This window comes from Acinonyx jubatus, chromosome A2 (assembly GCF_027475565.1).
Source record: "Acinonyx jubatus isolate Ajub_Pintada_27869175 chromosome A2, VMU_Ajub_asm_v1.0, whole genome shotgun sequence".
Classification (NCBI taxonomy): domain Eukaryota; kingdom Metazoa; phylum Chordata; class Mammalia; order Carnivora; family Felidae; genus Acinonyx; species Acinonyx jubatus.
Window position 1 is genome coordinate 110,210,766 of NC_069383.1, and position 23,909 is coordinate 110,234,674.

The 23,909-nt window shown below is 55.3% G+C and overlaps 1 protein-coding gene across 13 annotated transcripts in view; it reads right to left on the reverse strand.

The window, feature by feature from the left end:
* Window positions 1-23,909, reverse strand: part of IQSEC1 (IQ motif and Sec7 domain ArfGEF 1) — a 460,032-nt gene that overhangs the window by 47,487 nt on the left and 388,636 nt on the right. For all 13 annotated transcript variants that reach the window (XM_053218875.1, XM_053218869.1, XM_053218872.1 and 10 more), the window contains one exon: window positions 2,392-2,683. Coding sequence is in view for 5 of the 13 variants with exons in the window: in XM_053218872.1 (XP_053074847.1) it covers window positions 2,392-2,683 (292 nt within the window). In the remaining 8 variants the exon portion in view is untranslated. The remainder of the gene's footprint in view (window positions 1-2,391; window positions 2,684-23,909) is intronic.

Genomic DNA, 23,909 nt, shown 5'->3' on the forward strand with positions numbered 1-23,909 from the left:
GCCTGCTCTTACGCATTGCCTAGACTCCCCCTGGTCATTCTTCTGTCTGGGCCAGAACTGACTCAAGGCCCAGTCTGAAAGTTTATTGGGGTACAGGGGAGGGAATCCAATCTGTACGTGCTCACCTGCTATACATCACCCTCGCCCAATACTCACATGACATCCAGTCTGCAGAGGGGCTCTGGGACTCCCCACTTCTCGGAGGACAGAGGCTCTGGGAGGTGAGGTGGAGCTGACCCGTAGCGGGGGCTCTCCCGGCAAGCCCTCACTCTCCCTTTAAAAGGACACTTCTCAACATTGGGGGAGGGATGGGGAACAGAGAGGAAACGCCCTTCCACAAAGCAGACCTACCACCTCTTGATGACTCAGGACTCTTGTTCTCATTGATAGGAAACCGCCAGAAGGTACAGAGGCCCTGAAGCCAGAGGGCTCCCTTCACTAAGCGGGACTCCGTGTTACCCTATTTCCCTACCCTACCCTACCCTGCTTCCATCCGGTAGCTCCCGTGTAATCTGTCCTATTCCCACTCTAGCTAGGATTGCCAGGAAGTCAACAGCTCAGACACCCTCTCACCTTTCCACCACCTCTTCCTTGCCATCCTTTCTACCACTGCTGTTCTGCCTCAGGGCCTTTGCACCTGCAGTTACCACTTCCTGGAAGGCCCCTTTCTCAGACACTCCATTCTAATGCCAGCCTGGGGAGGCCTTCCTCACCACCCTTATCCAATGCTGGCGCCTCCCACAGTCACTCCATTTCTTCCCCCTATTTTATAATCTCTGGGGTTTGTATCACGTTCCGGAATTAAACTGTCTTTATTGCTAACTTGTCTGCGGATCCATCTTCTGGACCACAGTGTCAGCTCAAGAGCTGGGGCCTCGCCCTGTCCACTGTCGACTTCCCAGCACCCAGCACGGTGTGTGGCACACGATGGGCTTTTGGTTAACATGCGTGAGATGAAAATGAACAGCCATGGCCACGGTAAGACCAGATGAAGCAGACGATTATTTATTTCCACGGGCCTCTCTTAGGTCTTCAACTTCCTTACTTCTACTTCAATGGTTCTGTTGGGGGTCTTTTACTATCAACTGTTTCTGATCCACTTTGGATCTGGGTGGAACTGATAAACGGAACAGAGGTGTTCCTCCCCTGTTGTGGGCCTGGCTACGGGGCCAAGTGACACAGGGGATGGGGGCTATTTGCTATCAGGCCCTGGCCACTGGCCAGGCTCCCTGTCTCCCAACTCACAGGCAGAAGGCTGAAGAGAACGAGGGCTGAGCAAGTAGGACTGTCCAAAGCCGCAGGGTGGAACCGAGAACAGGGAGAGGAGGGGCCTGTAGGGGATTCTGGGGGTGGGGGATAGGGAAGATCCGCCCTGGGCAGTACCTGCATTGCTCCTCCGAGCCAGTTGCCACACCGGGCCCAGACCTCTGCTCTGTAAAAGACACGTGGGAAGACTAGGAGGCAAATGGAGGGCAGCAAGGCGAGGGGTCGATGTGGCCACCCAGGACTCACAAGGAGATGGCCCAAGGAACTCCCAGAAGCTAGGGGAAGCCGGCCAGACAAGTTGGGCCTTGCACATTTGCACAGCTGCTTGCTGCAGCCTCGGGTTCTTGCCATCAGTTTCACACGAGAATTCTTATTAAAGTACCTACTACGTGCCTGCTCTTGAAGCAAGAGCTCTCCGGCCCTGGCCCCTGCCCACCACCCAGCCAGGACAGGCCTCTCCCCTCGACCCCAAGCAGCTGTCTTTACTTCTCCCTGGAGCCCAGCCACGGGGGCGGGCCGTGCGCCCACCTCATTCTGCACACAGGTGCCAACCTCACGGTGGGTCTGGGCCAAGGCCCCTGCCTTGGGAGGAAGTGAGCCCTCAGTGAGGTCGTTTCCCACGAGAACACAGAGTTGTAAACCGAAAGGGATATAATAAGCAACCTCGCCCGCTGGCTGTGGATGGGCTTGGTGTTCTTTTCAGAGCCTGTGCTATTTATGTTGTAAACTGACCTCCCGCCCTTCTCCGTAGGGACTCCTCCCCAGGGCTACCTAAGGTTCAGCCCTCTCCTGGGACCGCAAACCCTCAGTGTCTGGCCACCTAACCTGTGTGCATGGCCATGAGGACTGTGAGTGGGGGAGAGGCGAAGTCCTGACACTCCAGTGCCCTCACTCTGAGAGCCTCCACGGGTCGGGAGGAGCAGGAAGGGCAGCCTGGGCCGACGCAAAGGTCACAGTCATAGCGCGCGTGCGCATAACCATGCTTCCATCTGTGGGAGAGCACAGGACGCCGGTGTCCGAGAGCCGAGACTCCTGCTGCCCAAGGCAATCCCAGCAAAGGGCCGCGCGTCGTCCTCCAGGCAGAGCAGCCCGGCTGCCTGTCCCCGCGTGGTGGGTCCCGCCTACCTGCTTGTCCTGCAGGTCCGAGGAGAGCTCATAGCTCTCAGAGAGTGACCGCGAGCGCTTGATGGCCTCCTCCTCGGCCTGCTTGCGCAGGATGGAGGTCGAGTGCTGCAGCTTGGGCCTCCGTGTGCGCTGCTGTTGCCCCGGCGGGCCCGCGTACAGCCCATAGGCTCCCACCGACGTGTGCTCGTAGTGGTCCGGGCTCAGGCTGGAACCGGGCACTAGGGGGCCCTGGTAGGCCGACGGGCTGTCCAGGGACGTGCCGGTCTCGCTGCTGGGGGCCTCGCCCTCCACGCTGCAGGGGACAGAGAGAGGAGAGAGGCCTCCTGTGAGTGGGAGACAAGACCCCAGGGCCTGACAGGGAGCCAGGAGCTGGGAGGGGGCTGCAGCCAAGAGGCAGCCCCCCTGCGTCCCCTGCAACACCGTTTAAGCATCCAACACACTTTACTGATTGATTTTGCTTATTGTCCATCTCCTACATGAGCGTGTCAGCTCGTGAGGACAGAGGTTTGACCCACTACACGCAGTGATGAACCCCAGTGCCCAGAGTGGGGCCTGGCACACAGTAGGTGGTCAGTGAATATTTACTGACCCCCTAAATGACTCCGGTCACCTTCTCTGCCTCAATCCCACCACATGGATTGAGTCAACCACGGATTTTTGTACTTTTTGTTCTTATTTTTTTAAATAAAAATTAACAAAAGTGACTCTTCTCTCCACACCTACTTGGGCATCAGGCACTGTGACATTTGTTATGGGCTGAATCGTGTTCCCGCCCAGAATTTATATCTTGAAGTCCTAACCCCAGCACTTGAGAATGTGTGTTAAGAGACGGGATCTTCAAAGAGGTAGTTAAGTTACAGTGAGGTCTATTAGGGTCCTAATCCAACACGACTGGTGTCCTTCTCAGAGGAGATTAGGAGCCAGACACGCACAGAGGGACGACCATGTGAGGACACAAGGAGAAGGTGGCCATCAAGGAGAGAGACCTTAATGACACTAACATACAGGACTTCCGGCCTCCCTCTGGAACAGTGAGAAAACAAATGTTACCATTTATTTATAAATACCAGTCTGTGGTTGTTATGGCAAGCTTGGAAATGAATACAGTGTCATACATATATTTTCTCTAAATCTTTTTTTTTTAATGTGTTTATTTATTTTGAGACACAGAGAAACAGAGCATGAGCAGGGGAGGGGCAGAGAGAGAGACACACACAGAATCTGAAGCAGGCTCCAGGCTCTGAGCTGCCAGCACAGAGCCCGACGCGGGGCTCGAACTCACAGACTGTGAGATCGTGACCTGAGCTGAAGTTGGACGGTTAACCAACTGAACCACCCAGGCACCCCATACTTTCTCTAAATCTTAAAACCAGTCTGCAAAGGATTATTAACTCACCGTTTCCAGGTGGGGAAACTGAGGCCCACAGAAGTACGGGTACCTGCCTGTGGTTGCACAGGTAGTGAGTGGGTGAGTCCGGGGGTCAGCACCCAAGTTGGCTGGATTCCAAGCCCGGGCACACCCCTCCACCTCACCACCCCTCATCCCTCTCAACATTCCAAGCACCAGACTGTGGGGACAGAGAGGGAGTGGCTCATCCCAAATTCGTGAACTCAGAAAACAGACATTGGTTCCTTCTGCAGACTACCTTTCAGCATAGGACAAGGAGACAAGGTTGTTTCTCACACGGCTTCCGGTAGCCTCTCTGGTCAAGCCTTGCCATTTCCCTGTCCCTGCAAGACATCAGTCAACCTTTGAAGGCTCTCTGATCCCTGGGTCCAGGGCAGGGGTCTCTCTGGAAGGGGCCCAGCAGAGAGAAGGGAATACAGCACCCCCTCTCAGGCTGCAGTCCTTCCTCAGGGATCCTGTCTTCTGACCAAAGGGAGCACCCCACACGCAACATCCCTGGGACCAAATGGTCTTCCCCCGCCCAGCTCTGCTACATTGTCCCCACACATCACAGGGCCTGGCAGGGCTCCCTGCCAGTATAGAAGGTGACTGTTCACGGACTCCTGGGGGTGACAGACTCGGAGTAGGGGCAGAGGGAAACAGCCTGCCCTTTGGTTCCAGTTCTGCCCCGAGCCAGGGATGGGCTGCAAATCCCTGCACTTGCTTTCCAACTTGTAGGTCAAGAATAGTACAGGACTTCCGCTCCACCAACTGGCTCTGGCCTCCGGGGACATGCGGTGGGTGTCCTGTGACAAAGGACATCCCATCCTGCTCCCCAGAGGCTAAAGTGTGGCAAAGGTCCTTCCTTGGGGAAGAGGTCTGGGTACTTTGCCTTGATGTTGCTGTAAATCAGGGAGGGTCATCCTTCACTTCCAGGCCTGCCTCCCCATCCATTATCAACGTGGATGGACTAGACCCTCTTAAGGTATCAGAGGAATATCACCCTTCAAGACTCCTGACGTCACAGTTACCCAACGGCTGTTTCCTCTGGGCCCCATTTGTGTGCACTGGGTGGGGGAGAAGGGTGGGATCTAACAAAAGTTAAAATTCCCCTATTCTATTGACATAGCTTTGAACAGTGCCTCACAATAAATACTCGGTGCCTTGATCAATAGTTGCATGGAAGAGAGAGGGAATCCCCCTATTAGACTCGTAGGTGGTCGATCCCCAGCTTATAGGCGAGCAAGCCTATCCACGGACAGATGAGCCAGAGCGCCTGCCTTTGCTCTGGCCCCCACACGCCTCCCTGCCTTGCCCTTTTCGTGCAGCCTCCGAGCGCCTCGCAAGGAAGTATTTCTACACATACATCCCCCCTACTGGAAATGCTTCATTCGGGGGCAGAGTCTGGTTTTCCGAGCAAGAGGCTGACAGGGGACAAAATCTCATCCTCGAGGACAAGCAGCCGGAGCCCTGCTTATAAGGTTTTAAAAGAGTCTCACAACCCCGGGTTTCCAGAAACACGGGGAGACCGAAGGGGCGGGCTCTCTGCAGGTCCCCAGAGCAGGAAGCCCTTCTGTGCCTCACGGTGGCTCCGTCAGGGAAGGGTGGGCCTTGACACGCCCCAGGATAAGGCAGTGGCCACCTCTCGTGTCTGCGGGGGATTCAACCCTTTCCCTGGGCCTTGCTCACCGGGCCTCAAAGCAACGGTGAACAGGCAAAGGGGCATTCTTCCTGGCAGCAGTGGCGATGAGTCTGTGAATGTGAGAGTGTCTTCATTCCCCGGTTGGCTGTGGTTTGGGGCCGAAGAAAGAGAAGCAGGCGACAAGCCTCTGGACTCAAGGGCCGTATGTGGCTCAGTAGCCGGGGAAGGGCCTGGCTGCCTTGAAGGCTGGGGGCAGGGGCAGGATGTCTGTGAGTGGTGACCTGACAGGGATGCGGCACTTCCTGGGGCTATGCCAGCCCAGGATCCTTGCTCTGGGCATTACCTGGCTCCCAACTGTCTTAAGGCAGCAGGTTCCAGAACATGCTCAGGAGAGAGGGCCAAGCCTCCCCTCACAGCCAAGGGAAGGGGTCTGACGGTTGCAGCCTTTCTCTTCACCATGAGGCAGCTGCAGCCTCCCCCCCATCAGCCCTACCTTCCATACACACCCAGGCTCTGCTCCCTTCTCAGCAGATGGTCCAGGTCACCATCACTGCTCCCTGGATTATCACAACAGCCTCCTCGGTGGTCCCCCTGCCTCTCTTCTCCCCATGGCTGCCACAGTGACTCTGATAAAACATAAGATCAAGTGCTTCCTTTGGTCCCCATTACACTTAGAAGACGCTGTCCTTGCAATGTCCTTGAAGGCCTGACCTCAGCTGCTCTCATCTTAGCTCCTCTCCTTGCTCATTCTGACTTCCTGATTCATGGACTTCCTCTCTGCTCAAAGGGGTCAGGTATCCTCCTGCTTCAGGGCCTTTGCACTGGCTGTTCTCTCTGCCTGGAACACTCTCCCCCAGATCTCTGCTAGCACCAGATTTAAAAATCACAGCTCTCTCTCCACTCCCACCCCCAGATTACTGGCCCTTTCTTCTCTTTTGTTTTTTCCTTTGGTGACAATCATTACTTCAAAACACACTGTATAATGCATTTATCTTGTTTTTTGGTTTGTTGTCTGTCTTGGACATCAGTGTATAAGCTGTAAGAGAGTGGGGACAATTTGTCTGTTTTGCTTGCTCATGTTCCCCAAATGCCAACCCACGTGCCCAGGTAACAGTGCTCAGTAAATACTTGCCAAAGGAGAGAAGGCATTTCCCCATGCCTGCTGGGAGCCAGGTCCTGGAACCTAGTTTCTCACATCATTCCTGCCAGACATCCTGGGTGCCCCAAACCAAACTCATGCTCTTTCTCCACCGTCACACAGTGACACGAGTCAGGGTCCTGGGTGTCGTCATCACGTCAGGCCCTCCCCCACAGCCAACCCCCACCCCCGCCCCATTCAATCTGTCACCAAGTCCTGCTGAATCTACCTGAATGGTATCCTCTCGACTCGTGCAATGTGGCAATGCTTCCACGGCACCAAAATCAAAACCAACCTCAGACCATCCTGGTAAGAAAAGAATTGGCCAGGCCATCCTACCGCAACCAGCATGGCCCCACAACCGACAATGTCCTCTGATACATAAGTGAGCACTGCGTGAAAGTACGTCTGCAGCTCAAGAACCCACCCTGAGCCCGAGGACGATCAGAAGCCACACACTACTCGACACGAAAAGAGACTCCTTTCTTAATCTGAGCCGAACAGCTGGTGAACAGAAAGGTAACTTTTTTTCAAGTGAAAATGCCCCATGGTGACGAGTGTGGCCAATAGCCACTCTCAGAACGTCTAAGTTGGTATAAGTTTTTCAGAGTGCTAGATGGAAACAGCTATCAAATTCCACTTGACCATCCTCTGTTGGAACCTGTAAAGCTACTTTACTTATAGCAATGCCCTGAAACTCACGGGCCCCTCGGTTCTGGTTAGTACTCAGCTCTGCCCCTAGTTCCTTCCTGGGGGAGGAGGAGGGTTGTCCAGTGTGAACAGAACAGTCATCCTCTCCCTCCCCACAGCAGGTTGCCCTTGGGACGGACACCTTTGCTTTATATGACGGCCACACTTGACACAGCAGGGATTTGGGGGTCAGGGAACCATCAGGCCCAGCCCCTGGCCTCCATCCTCTGCTGCCCCAACCCCCTCTTCCCTCCCCTGCCTCCTGCACCAGCAGCCCACCCTGCACACCATTTCTTTGCCACGGTGATTTCTGCACCAGAGCACAACATCTCACCACCCAGGTCAGCTGCCTTTGGGAAGCTTCTGCTACAACCTGCGTCCATCAGCCAGGCCTGAACACCCTGGAGTGGGTCCTCAACTGCACAATGGCATCCGGGATCTCTCCTAGACACCTGGGTCATATGCAAATCAAGGAGTGGGGCTGGCACCTATTCCAAGTGGCTGACAGTCCCTGGCAGTTTAGAATTTCTGGAACATTCTACGACAGTTAGGAGGCTGCTGCCTAGCACTCTCAGAAGGTGCTCCTGGTCTGGTAATCCCTCTCCTAGAGATTCACGCTAAGGAAATGAGCGAATCTGCAAAGCGGTAAATGCAAGGAATTTCACTGCAGTGCTGTTTCTAATTATAAAAGTTTGGAAATAATCTAAATGCCCGTCAACAAGGGATTGATTTAAATTACTTATATATCCATATAATGGAAACAATGTCAATCTCTGGGGAAGATTCTGGTTTGATGGCTGTTCTTATGAAAAAAGACAAGGTTTGTCTGGCTGACCATGAGCTTAACATGAGCTGATGCAGTGACACAGCTGGGAAGCCAGTCGCTAACATGAATATAAAGCCAGAAGCAAAAGCAGCCTGGCTGTCCACTACAGGTGTCAGATCACAGCAGAGGACCGCGTCTGGGCACAAACCGCTTCTCCTCGTTTGTCTGTGGCAGACATTGCTAATTGATCACAGATTCCCTCCTGCAGATCTCCTTATGCCTGACCCCAGCTGGCTCGTGGCAAAACTCTATTTGCCAACCCCAAATTACAGTATGCTGGGAATAAAACTCCAGGTCTAGAAACCACCTCTCACAAAGAGCTGGGACTGGTTGGCAGGAGAAAAGCAGCCAGAGGGGAGGGATGATGCCTAGCATTAAGCCTCTGACAGGCTGACAAGAGAAGGATGGAACAGATGTCTGCAGACAGAACTACGGCCGAGGTTGTCCTCCCTGAGAAAGTATGTGCTCATGTGGTTAGCGCTGCTTAGGAAGTGATGAGCTCTCTGTCACAGGAGATGTGCAAGCTGCAGGTCAGATACCTGTCAGGGATCTAGCAAAAGGACTCCTCTACCGGCTAGAATCTGCTACGGACTGTCTGAATCTGCACCCCCCACCCCATGCATCCCCACTGCCCTTCACTTGCATTCCTCTGCCTCTGAGGGGCCACACTCTGGTCCAACTCAAATCCCACTTCCCGCACGAGGCTACCCCCAGCTAGTGAAACCCCCCATTCCCACACTCTGTCATGGTATAGATTACCTGGAGAAAGAATGTGAGGGGTGGACCCCACCCCACCGGGAGTCCCGTTCCATGAGGGATTGGTCCCTGGAAGACCTGGCCTCCAGCAAAGACCGGGACCCGAGACGGGCTCCTTTCCGACAGAAAGTTCCACATGGGCACAATGGGGCTCCAGAGGTGAGCTGGCCCGGCACAGCTAGCCAGCTGATAGCTGGAGCTGCACACGGATGTGTCCCTTCTGGCCCCTCTGGCCTAGGGACTCAGAGCCCTGAATCCCGAGACAGTGACCCCAACCTCCTCCTCCCCTTCTCCAGTCTTCCAAATGTGCCTTCCTCTGCCAGAGGCTGGTGTGTATGATATTTATGTGGGGAAATGGCTGGATCGCTACAGAACAGCGTCTAGAGTTTCCGACCGCCCTAGGATGATGAAAAGCACATAAGAACTGAAAACACATTTTGAAAAGTGTAACATCCCTGTGCCTTCCTGCCAAGCGAGGGGGCTGGATGGCCTCCCTGCTGCAGCCTCTGAGCCAGATTTCTGGGTTGGAATTCTGCTTCTACTGCTTACCAGCTGAGTAACCATGGGCAAGAATACTTCCATGCCTCAGTTTCCTTTGCTGTAAAATGGGGGCAGAGTCCTGACTACACACGCCTGCTATGAGGCTTAACAGAGTCAACACATATGAAGTCCTTAAAAGACTGCTCACTTCATAAAAGGCATTTTCTAAATGCTGTCTCTGGTTATTCTTTGACTGATAGGGCCCAACCTACACATCCTGGCAGCTAGAGGTGGGGGGCAGACAGGCCCAGTGTGTGAGCCAGGGGACCCGCCTCTGCCCACTACAGGGCCTCTCTCTGCGCAGACAGCCGCCTCCAGCCATGGGCTGGAGTCACTGGTGACGAGGCCCTAGGGAGGGCGGGACAGTCCCAGAAAGGGACCCGGGCTCCGTGGCTCAGACGCCACGTCCTGACTCTAGCTGGGGAGTGAGTCAGGGCTGGGGCGGGAGGGCCTTCAGCCACTCGGGCCACGGATGTCTCTAATTATGGCCTTTGAAGTCACGAATGACTTTTCTCAAGAAAAATGTTAGAGGAGGCTCCGGGCAGAAGCAAGGGGGCATGGGTGAAGAAAGGACCCTCTGTTAGGGGGCTGGCTATTCACCCCAATGTAAGGACGCCGATCGTAGGAACAGTTAATGTCTATATAGTTAGCAGTGCTCTAAGCATTAAATGTGACTCAGTCCTCGAAACCACTTTACAGTATGGAGAGGAGGTTAAACTCAACCCCAAGGTCATACAGCGAGTGGGTGCACTCAGAACCCACGCAGTCTGGTTTGAGTCTGCACACTTACCCACTGTGTTCACATGACCCCTTAATCACACACACGGGTTTGGGTCATGTAGTGGTAACTCTCCTCTGTAAAGCCTGCTGCATACAGGTGCCGTGTTAAGTGTTTAAACTACATGGCCTGTAACCCAACTACCATCGCGGGGAGCCAGGAGGGAGCCGTGCCTTCCGTATGTGGGCTTGGGGCTTGGTGGAGTTGAGTCACTAGGCCAAAGCTACCCATGTAGGGAAGAGCAGGGCTCGGACTTGACCCCAAGCAGGTGTCTCAGCCACCCAGCTGTCCAGAGGAAAAAGCATGCCATTGACATGCCGAGGTAGAGCTGGGGTCCAGCGCCTGGGGGGCTTGGGGTTGTGCACGGTCATGAGATAAATAAGCCTGGGCTGTGTGTGGCCAGGTCTGGTCACGTAAGATGGCAAAGCCACCCGCTTCAGAGTGGGCTTGGCCCATGCTGGAGGAAGCAGCACTCTAAAGCCTGCCTGTGGTTAAATGTCCATGCCAGGAGCCTCAGCCCAGACTGACTGCTGGCAGTCTGCACGGGCCAGAGCAAAACAGCCTCCTGAAATACATATCCCCCTCGTGCCTCCAGGCCTTGTGGCTGGAGGTAGTGCTCTGCTATCAGGGTTTCTGATTTCCAGAAAGGGAGTCTAGGCCAGGGCAGGAACAACTAATTCCCAGCCCTCACACGTTCTGCCGTGGGGCTTCTACAGCTCTTTGCTGCCCAGGCCATATTAACTGAGGTTTATCACTCAGGAGGGGATGGTTTTGCTCTGCTCCAGGTCCTGGGGGAGGGATGCAGATTAACTAGGGCAGGATCCGGGGAGGTGAGGGTGGGAAGGAAAAGGTGGCCATGTCCTCTGAGAAAGAACGGGGAGGGCTCAGCTGCAGAAAGGCAGCCCTTGGGACCATCTACAACTCCCAGGTCTCTGCAGGGCCATCCTGGGGCAACGGGAGCAGGCAGGTCAGTCGCGCCAGAAGTAGGGTGAAGGCAGCCTGGTAGCTCTGGGGATGTAGAGGTTTTTAGCAGTTCAGCTCTTGGGGAAGGGGCTGCCTCAGGAAACGGCGTCCACGTATTTAATCCCATCAAGGAGACTCAGAAAGGATTCATGGCTTGCCGAGATTGCAGAGCTCAACAGCAAAGCCTAGACTCAGCTGTGCGACATGCTCCCAGTCTTTCCCACTCGGTGAAAAGTCCCCGGGGCCAGGGAGGCAGCCCCCAAGGGCTGGCCTGGCTGCAAGGAACAGAGTACAAGGACACAGAGGGGTGGATTTCAAGGGAAGACTGAGAGCATACAGGAACGCACAGCTGGTGTGCCCAGCAAGAAAGGGACAGAGAAGACCTCCCCAGGGAAACTGGGGAGGCTGTTCTTAAGCAGGCCATCCACGTCTTCCCTGGTCAGGGTGGGGAGAGGAGGTGGTGGAAAGGCAGCACCCCCACAGACGCCTAAACCCATGATAAGTGTTCTTGGGAAGACAGGTGTCTGGCTGGCGACCGAAGTGACTTATGAACACCCAGCCAACGTCCCAAAGCTTTGTCCCTCCTGGGAGGAGGAGCTGGGGACCACCTAAACCAAGGCCTGGCAATACTGGGCGTCTCTGCTGGGGGGCAGGGTCAGGATGAACAGGACCCAGAAAGAAAGAGCCTCAGGAGGAGTGGTGAGCAGGACGGGGTGTGCTTCTAGTGTGTACAGCCAACAGCGATCTGAGGAGGGCCCAGGGGAGGCACTCGTGCAGGCACAGATGTTGAGCCCTGCGCTCCCAGCCTCCAGGCACTGCCACAGCCTGGCATGGAGGGGCCCGGGGAGGCTGGCGCCCTTGCAGGAAAGTGTGAAAAGACTTAGGGTGTGAATCCACATGAGGCACACACGCTCAACATGACTTCTGGCTGGTTAACCAAGAGCAAGGGAGGTGATGAGCTGTCTGGGCAGTCCAGCAGAGACCCCAAAAGGGCTTGCTGGGGGTCAGGGGCAGTCAGGAGGGTTCCTGCTTTAACCGGTTCCCAAATCTGCTTTAGTGAGGATATACAGTAGTCACAACATCTAACTGCCCAGCACTACCCCCCTTCGATGACTGGCGGACCTCTCAAAGGCAGGCAGGCAGGCTCACCAGGAGCCCACGCACTCTCCCGGCCCCTCCGCGGAGAATGACTCCATCCTTTCAGCCGCTCAGGCCCAAAATCAGAGCAACTCCTGGCAACTCTCTGTTCCCCACACCTCCCCACCAGCAGATGTGGTTGCTCTACCTTCAAAACTGAGGCCACACCCGACCACTTGGCCTGCCCCCCTGCCCCCAGCCCGGTGAGCTGCTGTCACCTGTTCCCTGCATTGCTGCCACAGCCTCTCTGATGGCCTCTCCTGGCCTCTTCCTACACACCCTTCTACATACAGAAGCTGGGATCCTATTAAAACACAACTCTGACCAGGTCCCTCCTCTGATCCCACCTCATTGGCTCACAGAGGCCAAGTCCTCAGAGGGACCCAGAAGACTGCAAGGCCCGAACATTCTTCCTGCTACCCCTCCTCCATGCCCCCTTGGCCACCCCGCCACAGCCCCCACTGTCCTCCTGTTACTCTACATTCCTGGCACACTCCTACCTCAGGACCTTTGTACATGCCGTTCCCTTTGCCTGGTGTCTCTTTTCTCAGATGTCTTCCTGGTTCACTCCCTCATCTCCTTCAGCTCACCTCATTTAAAAACCATACCCTTCCCCCGCCCCCCCCCCCCCGCCCTCCCTTATTCTTCCCTGCTCCATTTCCTTCTATAGCACTGAAACAGCACCATCACACCACTATATGTGAGGATGTGACCCCGAGAGCTGGGGCTTCCCTGCTAGGATGGGGAACTGGACTCTGTTAAAACACAACTCGGTCACTCTGTCACTTCATTCAGCGAACATGCCCTGAATGCCAGCTAGGTGACAGACCCCTGCCAGGCACTGTGAGCGTGGCCGTGAACAGATAGACACAGCCCTGTCCTCGTGGGCACACTGGGGGATGCAATTAATTAATAATGATGGCTTGTGTTAGGAACAGTAATGGAGGAAGCGTCAGGCACTGTAGGATGGTGAGCAGAGCCCGTGCCCTGGTGCCAGAGGTGGAAAATATTCCTAGGAGGCATGTGGCATCAGCCAGGACCCGCGGAGGAATGCCACGCGGCAGTGAGGGGTGAAGGCTGAGCGGACAGAGGTGGGTATTCACAGCGCACACGAGGGACGGGACGGAGAAGTTCAGTCTGGCATATACAGAGGGGCGGGCAGGACCAGACCTTGCAGGGCCTTGTGAGGCTTCTTAAGGAGTCCGGACTTGACCCCGGGACCAGGGCAAGGCTGAGTGAGCAGGGGAAAGATGGAGAGGGGAGGTGGCAGTGCCTGGGGGACAGCACTGTCTACACCAGGTGGTGAGGAGCTACGTGGGGGGTGGTGAGAAGCTGGGAGACACCTGTGGGAGTAGTGGGAGGAAGGACAGGAGTCCTCAGGGTCCTGAATCCAAGTTGGCGGGGCCAGAGTCACCAAAAGTTGAGGCAGCAGAGAGCAGGGACACGGCAACGTGAGGGTGGCACAGGGCGGGGATCGGAAGTCGGGCTGTGGCGGGGTAAAGGGAGGAGCTGGTGCAGAAGCTTTTGAGGATGGTGGCTGAGGAGACAGTGGAGATGGGGTGGCAGCTGAAGGGGGCTGGGGGCTGCAAGGAAGACTGGTTGTAAAGCTGGGACAGACCTGGGCCCAGGAGGAGAGGGGGGCCCTGGGAAGGCCCAGGAGGAAAGGGCACTGGGCATGGGCTGGGGCCCTGAGATTTGAGCTGGTAGGGGGGATGCAGCCAGGTAGGGCCCTTCCTCTGGGGGTCTCCCTGCTCCCTGAGGGGCAGGGAGGGGGGTCAGAGGGCTGCTGAGGGGGCCTGACCCCTCCCACCAGCAGGCTGGGGCTAAGGCAGGGCCAACTTCAGGTCTCAACCAAGAGACCTTGGCCCGAGGTCTCAACCAAGAGAAAATGGGGGGTTCACTCCAAGCCTGTGCCCCATTGCAGGAAGTGGGCCCACAGACCTCTCAGGTGGACCCTGAGCCCACAACAGCTGCTTCTAGAGCAACCCTACATGGGTGCCCAGCTGCCTCTCTGCTGACTGCCCCCTTATCTCAGGGAAGAGAGCCACAACCAAGCCTCGGCGTGCTGACTCCCTACCCTGAGGCCTGCCCTGCCGAGGCTGAGACAAGGTCTGGCCCAGATGTACCTCCCAGGCTATAGCATTATCTCTAATTACCCGGCACCGAGACCTCCAGGAGTAACTTTCTGTATACATATAAAAATATATAGCTCTGAACAATAAGCTTCTCAAAGCAGAGGCTATTTTTAGAGATATGCTTACTGAACCAGCATCCAGCATTTCCCTGCTTGTCAGCAGCTCCTGGCGGGATGGGCAGGCGCCACAGGGATATGTAGGCAGCGCTTAGGAATGGTGGGGTCTTCTCGGACCTCTCGAGCACAGCAGGAAAGGGGCCGTTTGGCAGGATGCCCAAGCTGGCGGGGGCATGGCGGTGGCAGCCAGCTCTTGCTCCTTGCCCTCTGGTCCTGAGCGCCCTGCACAGCTCTGCAAGGTCTGCCTCCATCCTGATGCGGTGACAACATGAGTGACAGGGAGAATCTCCAACCCCAACTTCCCTGAGCCTCGATTTCCCACTTGTCTGGGGTGGGGGGAAGGCTACCACTTCGAGGCGATGTGATGGAGTCAGGTGAATGGCACCCTGGCAAGGAGCCCTGCAGACAGCCAATACCCTGCCTAATTAGAGGGAATTATCCAGGAGTGGCCTCGGCAGCGCCCTTCCTCAGTTGGGGCTTGTTCTCGTCAGTGCACAGCCAGAGGGAAGAAAAAAGTCTGCTGTCCTCTGAAGCCAGTGCATGCAGCCAGGCCCTCACCCTGTCCTGTCAACATGTTTTCCAAGGTCATCTTTCTGGCCCTGGGGAAGTGGTGGCTCCAGTCTCCCCAGCCCAGGCCTCACTCCTAAACATAAAGAACATCTGTCTCCAGCCTGCTGGAGATGGGCTGGACTGTCCCAGTCCTCTGCTTGTGAGTCAGTCCCATTAAAATAACCCGGAGGACCAGAACGGGCTTTGGAGATGGGAATTCAGGGTCCTGGAGACAGGGACGGGCAGGAGGGCAGCCCTCGGAACGTGCGATCAGATATCCCTTGAATGTTTATGATCCTGGGGGCTCCCGTCGGGATGAGGGTCTTGGCTGTGCATAAACACTGAGCCTGATGCGAGGCCAGAGGAGGCCCCGCATGGTGCATGGGTGCCTGCCCAGGGGGTCCCATGGAGCTCAGAGCATGGCAAATGTGGGGGGGGGGGGGAGGGGTCACCCAGGCAGGAGGGAAGGAAAAGGGGTTCTAGATCTACAAGTGCCACCTCCACTGTCTCAGTCATGTCGAGTTCTTGGGTCTCTTCATAGCACACCTCACTATCTTTTTTCCATTCATTTGTTCTGTAAGTCTGTCCCTTGCTGTGAGAAAGCTGACTCCAGAAGGGTGTGGCTGCCTGTGCTGCTGCTGTTTCTGGATCAGGCATCCCCAGTGCCATGAACAGGGCTTAGCACAAGCAGGTGCTCAGTTAGTATTTGTGGATGGATGGATGGATGAGTGATGGATGCTACTGGTGACTAAGGAGCCCACACGAACCTGGAAGGCAGCATCGCTCGTCTGTCCATTCAACAAACACAGAGAGCTCTATGCCAGGTGCACCCTCCCACAACCGCACCTCGTCTGACCTTCTCCCCTGGACCAAGAGCCGCGGGACCAAACCCCTCTCATTTCCTTCTAAGACCCTTGGGCGGCATCCCCTTATCACACTGTCCCCTGGCATTTCAGCTGGGCCTCCTTGTTCACTCCCTGTGAACCCGGGACAGGGCTCACTCCTCTCTGGTTTGCAAGCAGGGGCACCGAGGCCTGGAGGGGAGTGAGGCTTAGCTGGGTCACTGACACACTGCACAGCCGAGACGGGGCTCACTCCCTCACCCTGCAGCTGGGCCTCATAAATATTAAACGGCTGCAGAATGTTTCTCCGAGATACAGATATGTGGTCTGCACCCAGAACACTGCTCTCCACGCCCCGAGTCACAGGGGGACAGGGGCCTCATGCGGTCCCACCCCTTGGGGACCCCTGGCTCAGTTCCCCTGGGCCTACCTCTGCCCTGTGCCCATCTCCCACAATCCTGGGAAGGCTGTGAGGCCAGGCCGGCTCTGGCGGGGCCTCAGACAGGAAGCAGAAACGGAGTCTCACTCCACAAGTTGGTGAACGTGCGCTTTTACTTAGGCTGAAAGCCAGCTGGCAGAGGGCAGCCATGAAACTCTGCATGAGGGCAGGCACCCGGGGCCGACGCAAACACCCTGCAGTTAAGTCCAGCCAGGGCCTCTGCTCGGTGAGGGGCCAGTCCTAGTGGCATCGCCATCAGTCCCAGAGCAGTTGGTTTTCAACCTGCCTGGGATCTCACCCTACATCCTGGAGTCCGGAGCATTAAGCTGGGGATAGGCCTAAACGAGGAGGATAATCAGGCTTCAACACCAGTCCTGCAGTCAAGCCCAGGATGGGCAGCCTTTCCACAGAGAGGCTGTGAAAAAGCCCTTTATTCTCCCCAGTGCTATCTGGGCCAGGCCAAGGCAGGGTGAGGCCCATCCGGGACCCTGAGCCTTGCCCCCGGGGCAAAGCTGGGTGGGAGGCCTGGTGCCCCCCCTCCCCCATACAGACACTGTAGACCTCACAGAGCTCCCTGAAAGCCAGAGGATCTCTCTGCTCATGGCTTACGGGGTCTCAACACAGAGCTCCAGGTCAGCAGCCCTGGGCCTAAAGAGTATTTAAAAAAGAAACAAACAAAAAACCCTCCAAAGCTATAATAAATCACCACACTTGACATCTAGAAGGTATTTTTTCTCCTTTAAATGCAAATCCAGGCTTCTGACTTTTCTTGGGGAGAGAAACGGTTGAGGATCTGGCCATACTGGGCCCACGGTCCTGCCTGATGACAGAGCAGGGGTAGCCACACCCAGATGGGGCATGCTCTTCCTCTGCCCTAGTCCTCACCACTCCCTATTGCTCGCCATACTCGGCCTGCTCCTCCCCCATTGGTCACCTTCTTGCCTGCTGCCATGCTCACAGAGGACCCATCTCAAAGAGCAGCAGTCTGATCTGCGGACCCGGGCTCAGCCATTCCCAGGGAACCTGATTTAGAACACCAAGTCCCGAGGGGCAGGATCCAAGACTTCCCACAGCTCTGCACGGCTAGTGGGAACGTCAGGACCTTCCGCTCTGCTGCATCCTGTATTTAACTTTTACAAGACCTTACCAATGTAATGCCACCACACTGGTTCTGATCCAAAACCACGTGGCCATCATAGCCACCAAGCCTCAATTTCCCAGATGCCCTCATTTCTCAGTTCCATATGGTCAAGATATCATTTGAAAAGCCCTCTGATGGGGCACCTGGGTGGCTCAGTTGGTTAAGCGTCCGACTTCAGCTCAGGTCATGATCCCACGGTCTGTGGATTCGAGCCCCATGTCTGGCTCTGTGCTGACAGCTCGGAGCCTGGAGCCTGCTTCGGATTCTGTGTCTCGCTCTCTCTCTCTCTGTCCCTCCCCCGTTCATGCTCTCTGTCTCAAAAATAAATAAACATTGAAAAGAAAAGAAAAGAAAAGAAAAGAAAAGAAAAGAAAAGGAAAGAAAAGAAAAGAAAAGCCCTGTGATAACCTGGTGTCTATTTTCAAACTGGACTCTCAGGTGGTCTCCTGGGGTTGGAAGCTCAGCTCTGCCCACCCTCGGCCACCTCCTCTGCCTGTCTCTGTATTTGGAGCAATGCCCTCATGGCTCCAGAAGCACCCACAGAGAGTATGGGGAAGATCGGTGAGATCAGACCATGTTGAGACGAGGTTCCCACTTCCGGGCTGAGTGACCTGGGGCAAGTTACCTCACCTCTCTGGGCTTCTGGTTGTCTCATCTTTGCAGTGGGGATCATTCCTGCCCTTCTTGCCCAACAGAAATGTGGGAATCAAGCGGGGACACACTTTGCCAGCTACAAACCCCTGTGTAGGCATGTGGGGCTGTCTCTGCTGCGCTCCCACTGCTGATCAGAGAAGAAGGGCTCAGTAGAGAGTCTTTTGCTGGGATTGTCAAGGCCAAAAAGAGGGATTCAGGATAAGTGTCCTCCAGCCAAGCACCAAACTAAGTACTTCCTGCTTGGGAAACCAGAAATGTCTCTTGTGGATCTGTACAGAGCTTTATACTTTCAGAAGCCCCTTTCCCTGCATCCTTCCCACTGCTTACCTGGTCTCAAGCAATAAAGTTTACAAAACAGTTTCCCTGACTATGATCTCATCTGTGTATGGCATTGACCTCTTCCTTTTCTATATATATAGCTATTTTCTATATACTCTGCCAGACCCTCACTCCCAGCTAAGCCAGGGTAGTCCTTGTTGGTTTTGACTTTTTACTGCATAAAGACGACCAGAGCTTCCAACCCCTGGGGCTCACTCAGAAAGATTTTTCAGAATACACACACACACACACACACACACACACACACACACACACACACAGAGCCAAAAATCTTCCTGGCTGAGCCAAATTAAATACAGAGGCCTCTAGTTATTTCCATACGTGCAAAATGGACTCAAATAAAACAGTTCTCTGTGGCAGGCTCCAGCAGACAGGGCTGGGCCAGGCCCCAGGGACGCCCCGGGAGTGCTGGGCGGGAGGCACAAGCTGGGGAGGCTGGCGCTGGGACAGAGTGTGGGCAGAGAGGAGGAAGATGCCCACTGTGCAGGCCTCGCTGCCTCCGGCCCACCCTGCTGGCCAGGGCCAGGCGTGCGGCCGTCTGGGAGCCTGGTACAGCCTCGGCCCCAGCTCTCCAGTCCCACCCAGACTGGCACCCATACTAAGCTTGCCTACCCTCAACAGCCAGAAAGCACTTTCTAAAATGCAAATCGCTCAAGTCTTTTCGGGCATAAAATCTTTGTCATGGTCCAGGCGTCTCAATGGGGTACTTCCTCTGCCCTCCCACAGGCTCCCAACCCACCTCCCAGCCTGCTGCCCCTCCCGCTGACCCCACCTCACTCCCAGGCTGCAGCTCTGCGGTGCTGTGACTCTCGGCCTGGCCCTGGATGTGCCACCACGGAGGGAGCAGAGCCCACGAGAGCCCATGGGACTGCTCTGCCCAGCTGTGAGCTGACCCCAGGAGGCGGCGCATTTCATGTGTCTGGGTCCGCGGTGATGAAAACCCACGTATAAAATGCGCAAATGAGTAAATAAATGAACGGACGACGGCGCGAAAAATACTACACTGACAACAACAGATGCTCGCACAGAAATAACTCGTAGCGTCCTGTCACAATGTTTTAAAACAGATTTTCATTTTTTAAAGCAGTTTTAGGTTCCCAGAAACACTGAGCAGAAAGTAGAGATATCCCATATTCTCCGTCACCCCCCGCCCCACGCATAACCTCCCCTGCTCTCACCTCCCCAGCCCTCTCTGTGCTGCATTTGCTAATCCATGGACCTACACTGACATGAGGTTTTCACCCCAAGTCCACAGTTTACAGGAGGCTTCATTCTTGGTGGTGCGGACAACCACTACTGGAGACGGATGCAGCGTCATCTCCCCATTTCATGGATGGAGAAACTGACGTGCAGTGGGGCGATGTGACTTAGCACAGCCCACACAACCCCCATGCAGGTGACTGAGGCACCGGGCCAAGCACTTCACGCCCCCCACCTTCCGCATGGTCTTCCCTCTCCTGGGAAAGCCTCCCCCTCACCCGCCGCCCCCCATCTGCCCACGTCTGGGGGAAGATGGAGGCTCAGGGTAGGGAGCACCAACTCCTCAACCTCCTGCATCTGCAGCTTTGGCACACGGCCCTTCCCTGTAGACTGCCTGTCTGGCACCTGGCAGAAAGGGGCTGTGTGGCCTAGGGTAAGTGACTTGGCTTCTCTGTGCCTCCATCTGTCGGCCATAAAATGTGGGTACTGTCTATCTCACAGGCAAATGATAATGCAGACACAAATCCTCAGCCTGGGGCATGTCACCCAGAGTGCTCAGGGTAGCTGCTGTTATTATCACGATACAGGATTATTACTCCCCACGGTGCACGGGGGCCATGGGGACTAAGGGAGGGACTCTAAGGCTGTGAGTGTACAACAACAGGAAGAAGCCTTAAGCACACCCTTTGTTCACAAGTAGGTGCTGGACCGTGTGACCCAACCCCAGCATGTGCACCTGAGGAGACCGAGGGGTGAGCTGACAGGGCATGGCCACTGCTCAGAGCAGAACGGGGGTGGGACTCAGGCCCATGGTTTGTTTTTTTAACTAAACTGGGTTGAGGGTCCACTGGGTGCCAAGCACTGTAAGGTGCAAGGGTAGTATATGTTCCTAAAAATATATCAGAATATTATTGAAACTAATACAGGAATTGCAACTAAAATTTGCCAAGCACCTGTTATGTGCCAGGCTCCAAAAGCAGCACCATTAGAAGCAGCAGGGTGGAAGAGACCACGTGGTGAGAAGGGAAGGGGACCTGGCAGAGGCCTAGAGAAGCCCGGGACTGACACAGTGTGGTGGGAGGAAGCCGGGAAAGCCTGGTCGCTTAGGCCAGGGAAGAGCGCTCAGAGTGTCCAGAGGCCAAGCAAGGTGAGGGGCCAACCTGTCTCGGGGCAAAGGCAGGTGCCACTGCCCAACTCTGCCAGCAGGCAAGGGGCAAGGAGGGCAGCAGGCAGGGCCTGTGGAGCCACTCAGCAGAGTCCCAGTCCTGCCTGGGGAGCCGAGGCATGACAGCAAGAGCCTTGGGCACTCCTGACCTGATGCGAGCCCAGGAAAGTCCTCGCCTGATGGGGACGCACGAGCCTGGCCTCCCCTAGCCACCTGTAGACACAGCGCCTTTGACACAGACTTCTCTGAATGGGGCAGGCATCGCTTGGTCTTCAAGGCTGGGAAACTGGCCTGGCCTCCAGCTTCCCCAGTTGGGTCAATGCGGCCAAGGGCCGTTTAGGGAACTCTACGCTTTGTCCGGGGAACCCACCCCAACAAACTGGACATCTCCGCCTCCACACGACAGGTCCTTGACGAAAACCATCAAAATGTCTGGGATGTGCTTTGAAATAATCTGGGGGCAATGAAATACAATTGTCCGTAGGGGTCATTGTACCATTCTCTCTAGTTCTGTTTATGTTTAAAATATTCCATAAGGAAAAGTTCAAAATAGTGCTAAGAATCTGCTATCCACATCAAGGCCTTCCCCGGGCCATTTCGCCAATTTTTACTAAGTAGGAAAACAAAAACAAAATCCCAGTTCCTGCCCATTTAAGTTATGGCTCTTAGAAAAGTCAGTGGCCCCAAAGAAACAGACAGGAGTTTGCATGGCTGCACCTCCCCCGCTCCTTCCTCCTCTGGTAACAGCAGAGGAAAGAGCTGCTTCCCCAAACACTTCCTTTCCAACCTCCCCCCCCCCCACCCCCGCACGGGACTAATTGCACTTCGGGGTCCAGTCCAGGGCCTGTACGGGGAAATCACGGCAGGAATAACAACTGTGGTCGATACCAATTAATAAGAACCGTAGGAACGACTGGCATTTAGTGAACACCTACTACAAGTCTGGCACCGTTCTAGCCCCCCCTTTCTTGTCATCTCCGTGGAGAGTCATCCCAGGGAATGTGGAAGACAGTTCTTACACCCAGATGACCTCCTGGGGCCGGCAAACACTGCTGCTGGGGTTCAAGGCCACTTGCCAGGGCTTCCAAGGGTCCTCTGTCAACTCTGCAAAATGACAGTGCACCTCTGTGCCCATCTGAGTGCCAGGGCCCAGTGGGGTCCTGCCGGTGCCCTCCCTCTCCTCTGCCCACCATTCTAAGGCCCAGACTCCCCCCACCTAGTGATGTCAGAGAGCAGGAAAGATACATTAACCAGAATACCAAATGACCTTCTGCAAAGCTTGGGCATTATTTTCATTTTTGTCTTGGTTTGCTTATCCGTAAAGTGGGAATGCCACCAGCTACATCCTAAGGGTCCGGGGAGGTTCAAAAAAGGTAAGTGTGTAAAATTCAAAGGCCACCCAAATGTCAGATACTATCATTTTTATTCTGTGGCCTGTTCGGGCTCCGGTCTCAAACCTCTGCCAACTCCAGACCCACCAAAAACAGTTGTGGCTTTGCTCAAAGCCAGCTGAACCCTTTCCCTCTCATACCAGCAGGTTCTAGGCACTGTTGTATATGCCACCCACAACCACCTCGCACGATCCCCACTCACAGAGGTGGCCACCTTGCCCTGGCCATTCATTCACAGAGGAGCAGAATTGGGACTCATGTCAACTTTCTCCAGCCCAAATGTCACCTTCTTCCCGCTGCGGCCAGCTGCCTCACTCACTGCCTGGCGGCTGGACCAGGCTGGGGAGGGCAGGACAGCACAGTGAAGGACCCAAGGCCAGGCTCTGGAGCTCTTAGCCGCATTCGGCACCAGGAGCAACCCCAGGTAGACCAGATGCCACACTTGCCCTAAGTACCAGATCTCAGCACAGGCATCCGGCCGAGAACTCCGGAGGCCACCATGCCCCAGCTCAGGGGCACGGGGCTGAGGCATCAGCCTCAATGTCCCCACTCCTGAAGTGTCCCCAGGGGGCCTCTCCATCACCCATGGTGCAGACCATTTCCCTGTCCTGTCTAAGAAACCTTCACTCTAGCTGAGAACCAAGCCACCTTATTTTGCAATTTTTCCAACCCATAGGCAAAGCGATTCCCAAAATGCTTTGGACCATCCTCTCTTAGCAGGCTACAAGCACATGCACAAGCCTATGGGCTTTCGTCGCCTGTCACCAAGGCTGCGACTGTCTCGCTCGTGAGCAGCACCACGATCCTCGCGTGGCTCCCCTCAACTCGCACCCCTCTTCTTCCTTCTCACTCTTACCCCTGGCTTTGTCTGTGGCCAAAAGGAGAGAAGATGCATTCCTGTCTAACAACACGTCTCCCCTGAACGAGTACCACGGTTCAATTTCAGCACAGTTAGCCCTGGAGGCCCTTATGTCACCGCTAAAAGCTAGCACCTCTCAGGTGTTAACTGCGTGGCATTTAAGCACTTCGCGTGGATTAATTTGTTTAATCCTCACAGAAACTCCCTTGGTTCCCACTGTCACCTACGTTTTACAAATGGGGAAACCAAGGCACAGGAAGCCTGAGGACCACACCTGAGATCACAGAGAGTGTGCGGAGCAGAGCTGGGGTTAGGGCTATGGGCGGGCTGGCCACAGAATCTGCTCCCCTAACACTGGGTCAAACGTCCTTCCTCAGCGAATGACCACAAGAGTCACGAAGCCCACGCCTCTTCACAGAGGGGAAACCGAGGCCCAGATAGGGGATGGGAAGAGGTGACGGGCGCCGGAGCTTCTAGGGAGGCTGAGTGCCAACAGCCAGTTACAGCCAGCTCTGCCCAGGCCTCTGGAGGGAGAGAACCTTCCAAGCTTAGCAAGAATCAGGATGGACAGTAACAACCACAATGATTATAATTGACATTTATTGAGCACTTGCTGTATATACTACGATAAGGCATGGTTTTAAGTGGTTCACGTGTACGGACTCATTTAATTCTTGTGCCACCTAGCCTCCCTGCCAGGAAAAGGAAAGGCAAACACCGGTTGCTTCCATCTTTTAAAACAGCCACCGGGGACAAAGCATTCACGGTGGTGGACAGACCTGGACTGGGCCTGGGCAACAGGTGATTTTGGGGAACCTGAATGAGGAGGCT